Source organism: Pseudochaenichthys georgianus, chromosome 8, assembly GCF_902827115.2.
Source record: "Pseudochaenichthys georgianus chromosome 8, fPseGeo1.2, whole genome shotgun sequence".
Lineage (NCBI taxonomy): Eukaryota > Metazoa > Chordata > Actinopteri > Perciformes > Channichthyidae > Pseudochaenichthys > Pseudochaenichthys georgianus.
The window spans coordinates 18,603,252-18,614,240 of NC_047510.2; the positions used below are offsets into that span (position 1 = coordinate 18,603,252).

The 10,989-nt window shown below is 40.4% G+C and overlaps 1 protein-coding gene across 1 annotated transcript; it reads left to right on the plus strand.

The window, feature by feature from the left end:
• The first annotated feature begins 8,646 nt into the window (after positions 1–8,646).
• Positions 8,647–10,894, plus strand: mpg (N-methylpurine DNA glycosylase). The gene is made up of 3 exons (XM_034089355.2): positions 8,647–9,058; positions 9,848–10,052; positions 10,235–10,894. Exons 1-3 carry the CDS (start codon positions 8,801–8,803, stop codon positions 10,684–10,686), a joined length of 915 nt encoding a protein of 304 aa, XP_033945246.1. The 5' UTR covers positions 8,647–8,800; the 3' UTR covers positions 10,687–10,894.
• Positions 10,895–10,989: the final 95 nt, after the last annotated feature.

Sequence of the window (10,989 nt, forward strand, 5' to 3'; positions counted from 1 at the left end):
GCGAAGAGATATAATCCCTCCACCTGGTCCTAGGTCTACCCCTTGGTCTCTTCCCAGCTGGACGTGCCTGGAACACCTCCCTAGGGAGGCGCCCAGGTGGCATCCTAACTAGGTGCCCGAACCACCTCAACTGGCTCCTTTCGACGCGAAGGAGGAGCGGCTCAACTCCGAGTCCCTCCCTGATGACCGAACTTCTCACCTTATCCCTAAGGGAGACGCCAGCCACCCGGCGGAGGAAACCCATCTCGGCCGCTTGTATCCGTGTAATGCACTTAGTAAGAAAGTAAATTCATAGAAATGTGAATGTTTGCACTCTAATAATCGTGAAATAAAAGGCTGACCTTTACAGCACTATCACATTGACTGTAAATGATATGTTGTAAAAAAAATATGATAAAATAATGACTGTCTTCATTCACAAGTAAGCAATTAGATAAACGTAACTCTACTCTTCATGAGTATAGCTTTGAGATGTGACAGTCCTTATCCTACCTCCACTATTGTGTATGTTTTGCCTAATTCTAACATATTTCCGTTGATCTGGTATTCTGATTATGTAACCCTTGTATACATCATCTCAGCAAGTCTGAGACTGTCTGAAGCATAAGAATAAATATAGATACATCCATGTTGATAAAAAATGATGTAACCAGGTCAAAGGACTATTACATATTTATTATGTAAACCCATTTCCCCCCCATTTTCATTTTTAAACAAACCATGCAATGTTGCCACATGACACGATGATGATCATCACATCACATGTTATCAATGAACCTTGTGCTCTCAGAGAATTACACAGTTCTGCTTATTACAGATCCAATGAAGACACTTTATTAACTATTAAAATAATCCCACACTTTTCCTTAACATTCATATTACACCAGTGTCATGTTTGTGTCTGCTGACCATGACCAATTACACTAAGCCTGAACACTTTCTGTATACACTTAGTTGGCAAAGTTATACACACAACTACAGAAATAACCCAAAAGCAATATTGAAGATGGGATTTCAATGTTGGGACATTGAGACGGACACAGTCACATAACAGGAACATTTTTAATAGAAATAGAGCACCACTGTTTTCGTAATGTATTGGCTATTCTATCTATAAAAGGTTTTCCTTCTATAGATAGATTTGGATAAATGAATGAATCCATCCAAACAAAAATGAGATTCACATGTGTGGCAAGCCATTATTTCCCCCCTCATTACTGCTGAAATTCCTCCCGTACTTGCCTTGTGGGATTCTGCAGTCGTGTCTTAATCCTCACCATACCTCATGGGCATTCCCCAGTGTGAGACTGCAAACAGAAACCAGGTCATAGGCATTTTCACAGCAATTATCTGTGACTGCATATATATCCATTTTCAATGTTTAAAAAGAATTGCTTACGTTTGTGAGTTTTTAATCAATATATGCTTTACACTGTAACATATTTGTATTAGAGGAAATGGAGCCTGCTGCTGCTTCATCTGATGAAAAGACCATTACAGTGCATTCCATCATGGTTTCAGTGAAAGCTCATATTCACCTTGGATAATTCTCCAGGAGAGAGATGGTTGTTGGGAAGCAGAAGGTCTCTGAGGTGCTGACAAGAAGCACCAAGTACGCAGGTTTCCTCAGGGTTTCAGCGCACAGAACGCTCAGGTTCCATGGAAAAGTCCTTTGTGTATACCTTTAAGGCATCCTCTATTAAGACAATCACCACTAAACGTCCGTTATTTAAAAAAAGGAAGACATAATATGATCCCATTTTTGTGCTGCTAGGGCATGTGATTTTCCTGTGTTGTCAGAAAAAGTGGTCATAATAGTACTTGGCTTTCATTCTACTGGAAATAACAGATGTGTTGAGTTCTTTGTTCCATGTCTTACTTAGTACAGTATTAAGAGCAAAATATACAAAAATGATCAAAAGTTTAAAGTACTCAAATGATTATATACTATATTTTAAACTTATACTGATATTGTATCAATGAATCTATTTTTTATGATCACATGCTTTGTAAGAAGCTTAAAAATGACTGTACAAATTACCAACATTTAAATAAAATAACATAAATGATTAGAAATTGACAACACACAATAAACAATCAAAGGGACAAATTAAATTAAACATAAAACATCAGGATACAAATGATGACTAAGCTATTTCTTACAGTTCTCGCCAAGTTTTCCCACTGCTTGACTCATTACAAATAACAGTATGTTCACTAAAAATAAAAACCATAATTACGACATTTTGTAACGCCTACGCTGCACCTCCTCCTCAGTGAGTTATACAGTTTCTGAAGAGAGAAACATCCTATTCCTCTTTTTTTCATGAATACTTTATAATAGGGTAAATATACTTTAGGCACACGGCACACAGGTCTCACAACGGTTGTTGTTTGTAGTTCCCAGCATTAAAGGATAGAGCTTCCTCTCAGCTCAGGTCTCCTCTCCATCTTGCACCCATGGGTCTCGTCCCTGCCAGCAAGCCAGATAGGCAAACTGAAAATCGAGCAGATTCAGAGACATGCTCCTAAATTACAGACAGTGTTTCCACTACAGGAGTTTATTGGACTTTATCAACTCTTTTGCATGTAATCGGCGAAGTAAGAACCGTTCAGTGCCTACCGGGAGTCTCTGATTGATATACCATGAAGTTGCTGTAATTAATGGTGAAGTTTCCCTCGGGATAGAGAAGCTTGAAGCTTGGGCAAAGGCAGCAATTAGGAAGCGACGCAGGACCTGTAGGAGCACTCAGGGCCCCCGAAGCCCCATAAATCAGACACAGATAAAAGGGTTGAGTGCAAGGGTAATGTTTAAGCAAAAGGACATTGTCAGACGGCCCATTAACAGCATCCTCTTTATTCAACCAAGCAGAGAAGTGGAGGGTAGACCATCATTTCTGGGTCAAGACCACATATGTTTTTGCTCCTACATTCAAAGGTGACACGGTTTTACCAAATGAAGGATTATTCACAAGAAGCCAAATAGTGTTTACAAGTATGTGCATTTTGTTGGGATGCCTTTAGGGGCCTATGGAGTTTTTCTAAAACAAAGAATGATATTATATTTTGTCAATGGCACTTCATATGTCTAGAGCACAGATATTTGAACCCACAAGTAACCATAGCCAATTTAAGAATTTGTACCACTGTTTAAACAATCAATAGCAGGGTAGAGCTGAAGAGTTAAACACAGCGTGTGTTTTCAATCAATCATTACTGGCAAAATGGCAGCTGCTGTATCACTGCTGAATACCACAACAGATGAGGCTGTTAAAGAAATCAAAGAGGGCATAAAAGTGTTTTGCTACATGCTCATGTTGATCTGATTTATACTCCCTTGTTTTGTGATAAGACCAGGGAGACCCCGGCCTACCTCCCCCAACTCAACGGTTGCTCCATCTGAAACCGAAACGCGGATTCGGAGCCCGAATCCGATACACTTTGATAACGGCTCCCAAAGTGGGTAGGTCTGAGGATGAAACGCTTGCGGCTCCGTGTGTACGCCTTGCCTATACGATCATTCCCTGAAACGATGACGCCATAGCCCCGCCTCTCCCCACCTCTCCTGCTCACCCCCGCGTTATTGCTGATGCGTTTCGCCAACAACAACAATGGCGGATCACAGGGTTGCGTTCGTTCGCCAGACGCTACTGACCATGATACAGATGTTAGTGCAACATCTACAGCTCCTCTACCACAACCATCAGCAACAAGTGGACATTTATGTGTTTGTTTATACCTTATGCCCATGCTCGGGGGTTCTTATTCGCTGCTTTTGGTGTATTTTGTGGCGGAAGTACAGCGCCACTTACAGGCCCGGCATATGTACTACAGCGTCTCCAGCGTTTTTGAGGGTTTTCGTGTGGACGGACATGTTTCTTGAGTCGATTCTGTCTGGACAGAAGACTTTTTTGAAAGCGGCTTCGGTTCGTTTTCGTCTCCGTTTCGTCTCCCTGTGGACGGGGCCTAAGAAAGCTCAGAGGGCTGGAGATTATAGAGCAGGTTCAATCAATAAAACCAACAGATGGAAGGCAGAATGATACTGAAACAAAAACTGACTCTTTGTTATGTTTTGCAACTATATAAAATCACTACCAAGTTGAAAGTTTAAAAAAAAGTATATCCTATGGAGCTGTTTCTTCGGTGTGTCTCTGCTGACTAAACTCTGAACCCCATTCCTAAGTCAACTGATAATGCCGAACAAAACTAAACATGGTCTAGACAAAGAGAAGGTAAACATAGACTGAGAGTATACAGTACATGTATGCATGGTATTCTATCCCTATCCTGTGTTTATATACCAGTGGTTCTGTTGGCATGCAATCCCAGATGTGGAACAATATCTGTTTCCTCCATTACCGTGTGTCTGTTGTGCAGGTGTCAGATCTGGGTTTCACATAAAGTAATCCTCCTGCTTCCCCCTCCCAGTGAGAATTCAGCCACACTCTGCAGCAAACAAAAAAAGAGACTCATGAATCATTTATTGTCATAAATTAATAATGAATCCTGTCAACCACTGAGGATGCAGCGGGATGCCAGGCTCTGCCACTCATTAGCTTGGTGAGGAACAAACCTCTTTTGTGTGAGAGACTGTAACTTGTTACAAAAGGATACCAGTTAGCCTATAGGTGTTACCGGAAAAGTGACCGTGCTGTACTGTACTAAACACTGTTCTTTGTTTGTATTTGTTACAGGTCATTTTATCAACCTGCCTTTTTCAGACATGAGTTTAATAGAAAAAGAAAGATAAATTAGAGATAATAAGGGAAGAAAAATGTATAATGTAGAAAATAAAAACATTAGAATGTAGAAATTCATGGTGAAAAGTCCTCTGAAACACCAGTCACCATGTGACAATAAGGGTCTCTACTGCCACACCTTGCGATGGAATGAGGATAGCTAAAACTAAAATGTGTTATAAATACATCAATGTCATGTTAGCATTAAGCAATACAAATGTAAACTCTGTATTAAACAAGGGATAATCTCAGCAGCTCAAAAGCTATGACACATTCCGCTAATAGTTTACTGTGTTTATTTACAACAAATAGCATAAGAGATGTCCTTTTTTTAAATCATGACTCATAATAAAGAGATGTCACATAAGTCTCCCACAGTTATTATTGCAGTACAGCTCACTGCTTGAAGATAACCAAGGTACTACAGTAGGAAGGTAAAGTTTGTCATCTAGTTTGTATTTTGAAATGGGTGATTAGAGAATAATTAATCAAGGAAGGTGAAAGTAAATCTTTAAAAAATAAATATAATATTGATATGTTTTGTGCCAATTTACTCAGTGAAAGCATTTTGAGTGGTGCACTGATGGTGCTGGCATCCAGACGTAAGATGTCGTAAACATCGCGGATCAAAATAGAGACAATATTTTTGTCACTCCGTATCAGTCATGGGTTTGATGTGATATGTTCATACAGCCAGATATAAACCAAAGATAGCAATGCCAGTCTGTCGCGGATAAACTATATAAAATACATACATTTATAATTATAGATTTATGAAAAGTTGGAACAAATTGAACCATTTCACTGCTGATAATTATGGGTGGATAATGAGAACATTTGCATCTGCTGATCTACATGCGACAGGCCCCAGCACCACTCCTACAGGAGCAAGACACTCAGACTTCAAAGTGTTTATGCTCTCTTTGCTGTTTTGTTGCGCCTTTTTGTAGTCGCTTCCTTCTATTCTGTTCGATGGTGTCTCTTAAATGTCATTTGGTTTCTCTTTCTATTGTTTTGGTCTCTTTGTGGTCATTAAAATATAATTTGACTTTCTAACACTGCATGAGGAGAGGGTATTATACACAGCATCTATCCTTATTTTTCATAAGATTATATGACTCATGGTGGAGTAATGCAGTCTGCCAGCATTATGCTTGTCCATCTGCACACACAACAAGTCTCTGCATCCCTGCTCAGCGTCATGATCACTGCGGTGACTGCTGGAGTTGAAAGTGATCCAGAATCTAACGCTACTCCCAAGCTGTGGCTCTTAAGATTATCAGTGGCAGCAACAATGAAAGCTGGCCGGCCCACACTTCAGCATCACTGCTAACAGGCAGTGGAAACACAGTCAAAGCAAACAATGGCCTTCACTGGTCCACCAGCCATCACAAAGTCAACAACTCCTGCCAGGAATCTTCACACACACACACACACACACACACAACACACACACACACACACACACACACACACACACACACACACACACACACACACACACACACACACACACACACACACACACACACACACACACACACACACACACACACACACACACACACACACTGCATTATTTGGCACCTTTTCAAAAATCTGACGGTCTGTAGGGGAGAGGCCTTTGAGGGGGCAGTTATTAAAAAACCTTTATTTTCAGTCCATGTCAAAGCTCAAAGAATAGTGTTTTTCAAGGATGGTGGTGGTATGAATATGGCTTTCTGTCAAACACCTTGATATATTGAATATGCATGTTAATTAACAACGAGTTGATGGTGAATTTGTGTACCTTAATATAAAGTGTTACCGAATAGTTTAACCGAGCTCCCATTAGTTTATGTTATCTGTTTGCAATGCACCTTAAAAAAACGTACATCTATCTATCATCTATCTATCTATCTATCGATCGAGCTATCTATCTATCGATCTAGCCATCTATCTATCGATCTATCTATCGAGCTATCGATCTATCGATCGATCGATCGAGCGAGCAGCTAGCTAGCGATCTAGCGATCTATCTATCTATCTATCTATCGATCTATCTATCTATCTATCTATCTATCTATCTATCTATCTATCTATCTATCTATCTATCTATCTATCTATCTATCTATCTATCTATCTATCTATCTATCTATCTATCTATCTATCTATCTATCTATCTATCTATCTATCTATCTATCTATCTATCTATCTATTGGCCTACATGCAAGCCCGGACTGGCCATCGGGAGGACCGGGAGGTTTCCCGATGGCCTGGCCTGTTAAGTGGCCTGCTGACCTGAGGATTTTTTTGTTTACGTATGTATTGTGAACGCAACGCTGCGCAAATGTGGGTCTGACTCTGCTTCACAGAGGGTGACAGGCTGTCTACATGATGTGGCCTGCCGACATGGCCACTTGCATACAGATCATACTCGATTGGTCTCTGTATGTCATTCAAGCTCGGGAGGGTGTGTGTTATGTGTGGCGCGAGCGAGTGAGATAAAGCACGCGCACCGGTTACGTGTATTGTTGTTGTTGTTAGCATCTGGTTATCAGGAGCTAACGGATATCAGGAGCTTTTTCAACAACAAGGTGGAGGAGAGTCCTCTCCAGTCAGACTGAGAGACTGATAACCTCAGCTCAGGTGAGGTAAAGGACTCTGAGTGTTTAGATAGTTAACTTAGTCTAAGTTCTCTGTGGGTCTCAAACGGTTTGGTCACCATTTATGTAAACACATATTTCCATTTGAGGGGGGAGTGATTAGTAAAATATGCATGAATAATAATAAAAAAAACGTTAACTAGGTGAAAAAAGGCAAGATAAACTATTAAAACTTGTTGAGAGTTAAAACTAGTCTTTGCTGCTGCCTCAAAGAGGAGAGGAGGGAGACAGGTGAGGCTGGTTCAGGAGCACAGACAAACTCACAACTATAAATGAACCAAAAACAAATAAATAAACAATGTTTTTTCATATTGGATATGGGATGTTATTGGTTATGGCCATGTTTTTATGATTTTATGATTATTTAAATGTATACAGTTATGTTTCATATGGGTGTAGTCTCTTTATTTCCCCCTCAAAATGCACCAGATTGATGCATTTAAGTCCAACATTTAAATACAAATCTTACCGGGGGAGCATGCCCCCGGACCCCCCTATAGGATTTGAGGTCCACCTCCACTTAAAATATGTTCACATCGGTTCCTAAATAAATTTGCACATTTTTTGTCCATGTCCATATGTTTATTTTTGGGTAGTAGATTTAGAGCGCTATCACTACGGGCAGCAACGCCGTAAAAATTTACAAATAAATCCAGCAAAATGGCACAAAAAACTGGTAGTGGCCTGGCTGGGTGTATAATTCCCGGCCTGACTTATTGTCCTAGTCCGGCCCTGCCTACATGTCTACTCTTACTCTATTCAATGCATGCAGTCTTGAGCAATAGTGTCAGTGCAGTGCTTGAGAAAAACAACAAAGCAAACTTGTAGTCTCCTGATAAAGATGTAGTCTGTGGCATAGCACCATGTCACACACTGTTAGTCCTCCAGAAAGCCACATGGACCACAGCGCCTGGAGCCAAACTGGCGCCATCCACTTCCTGGGCACAGGCAGGCAAGAGAACACCAGCTCTATTTATAACTTCTTAGTGTGGAGTGTTTTCAAATGAGGCTGAAAAGATAAGACAGCAGCAGGAAAAAGGTCAGTGTTGGTGGGTTGGTTCTATCTTCTATGTCTGTCATTTGTAGCAGGAAAGATAATGCTGAGTGGCAAAGTCAAGTTTTTTTAAACAAATTTAAATGTTGGCTCTTGCACTGAAAAGATACACTGAAGAGGAAACACGAAATTGACACAAAATCACTAGTTGCTAGGCCGAAATGGTGCGCGGTGCCTTTAAGAGAATCAAAACAACCGTTTACTTCCTGTAGCAATAGCATGAATCTACTTCAGGACTAACATTAATTGTGAAATATTAACTTTAAATACTGTATACAAGTGTTGCTGACAATACAAAGAGACTGCAAGAGGGTCGTAGAAGGGATACATTTGTTTTAAGGGTTTAGAGGTAACGTTTTGTAATGGCAGGTAGAAAAAGAAAGATGCTGCCGGTGACAGATGCAGAAGCAGCAATAGTTAAGCATAAAAACCAGACGGATTTAACTCTGAATGTCTCACCTGCTAAACTGAAGAACAATCCTTGTGAAACTCTTGAAAATGCTCAAAATTGTGAGGCGGAGCTCAGCCACTACTTCACCAATAATGACCTGCATCAAAGACTGGAAGAGGATTTTTTCAAACAATCATGCATTAGTTTGGCAAAAGCATTCCTTGGCAAGGTGATGCTGCACGGTTTATTTTTGTAAGGATGATTTCTGAAAGCCATATAAAGCTCTATCCATTCACATGTTTGTCTACGTTTCAAACTCTTAAACCTTTAAACTACTTTCAAGTGCTTCATTAAGTCAGTGTAGTCTTCAGTCAGTCACTGTTAAATTGTTTATCAGTTGACTACACCATAGACTCCATGGGTCAGCTACAATCTTGTAAAATCCCAAAACACATAACCAAAATATGTTATGCTATCAGAGAAGGCTTAAAATGTAAAAAATTGACAAGCTTGGAGCATTACATTTTTGGCTTTATCTTCACCTCATCTTTGTCCTCATTTAAATGTCTTTAAAATAAGTATTTTTATATGCCCTCTAATAAATTAATTGTTTTATATTTTTGAACTATCTTAATCTATTTTCTTGTTGTATCATTTTTAATTTCTAATTAATATACGTTTTTACTTACTTTTCTAATGTGTTTTCTGTTGAACTGTAATCATATTTATTTTGTAAGCACTTTTACAGGTGCTCAAAGTCGCTTTACAGAGATAGAGGAAAAAAGAACAACACATAAATATAGTTAAAGTCACATTAAAATCAAGCAATACAACAACAATCACACATTAAAAGCCAGATTGAAGAGGTGAGTTGTGTAATATGTTTTAAAAGGCGCTACTCAAATGCAATGTATTATAACTATCATAATTGTTGACAATTAATCTTCCGTAGGCTGACTAATCATCTAAGTGACTCATTTTAATAACATCTAATCTGTCTTGTTCCTGGTCCCTGCAGGTGTTGGTCCGCAGGTGTGCAGATGGCACTGAGCTGAGGGGGAGAATAGTGGAAACTGAAGCGTACCTTGGAGGGGAGGATAAAGCTTCACACTCAGCAGGAGGCAAACGCACCGAGAGGAACACAGCCATGTTCATGAAGCCTGGCACGATCTATGTCTATCTAATCTATGGCATCTACCTCTGTATGAACGTGTCTAGTGAAGGTAAAAGCATATGCCATTTGGCCTACTAGTGCATACACAATAAGCCTACCTCCAAATATGTATCATTAATCTGACATTAAACCAATACATCAGTGTTTTTGATCGCCAATGCATAAAGGGCAAAAGGAAGGAGACAGGGTGGAGCCTCGCTGACGGATGCATATTGTGTGCTGTGTTACCAGGGGAGGGGGCTGCCGTGCTGCTGCGCTCCCTGGAGCCCCTGCAGGGTCAGCCCGCCATGAGGCAGCTGAGGGCAGCCAGACGCAGAGAGGGAGCCCGACTACTGAAGGACAAAGAGCTCTGCAACGGCCCCTCCAAGCTGTGCCAGGCTCTAAATATACCCCGCTGTTTCGACCGTCGAAACCTAGCTGCAGACCCAGAGGTTTGGCTGGAGAAGGACCCCAACATAAATCCAGCAGAACCCAATGACATAGTATCAGCACCACGCATTGGAATTGAGTCCCATGGGGAATGGGCCAAGAAGCCCTGGCGTTTTTATCTCCGTGGGCACCCGTATGTTAGCGTAGTGAATAAAGAAGCAGAAAGGCAGTCAGTGTCTGGAAATGTAACGAGCAATTTGGTTCCCTCAGAAGTGCAGTCTCACACAGGACAGCACAATGTCAAAAAGGCGTGACTACTCTGCCATCTGTTACCTTTGTGGTCTTCACCACATTGGCGGTATAACAACTCAACAAGAAAGTCAAGATGGCAAAACAACCTCCATGACTGGTTGACTGAACAAATTCAAATATAAGAACGTTTATTTTAGTAAATCTTAACCTATATTTACTTATTAATGAGTCTTTTTTGGTGCTCCATCAGTGTTTTTAATAAACATTCATACTTTGGAAATTCTCTTCTCAGTGATTTCACAGATGTTTGGAGTGCTCTGTTTCTCTCAAAGCAGAAACAGCCTGTTTGATGTTTAGAGTCTTCA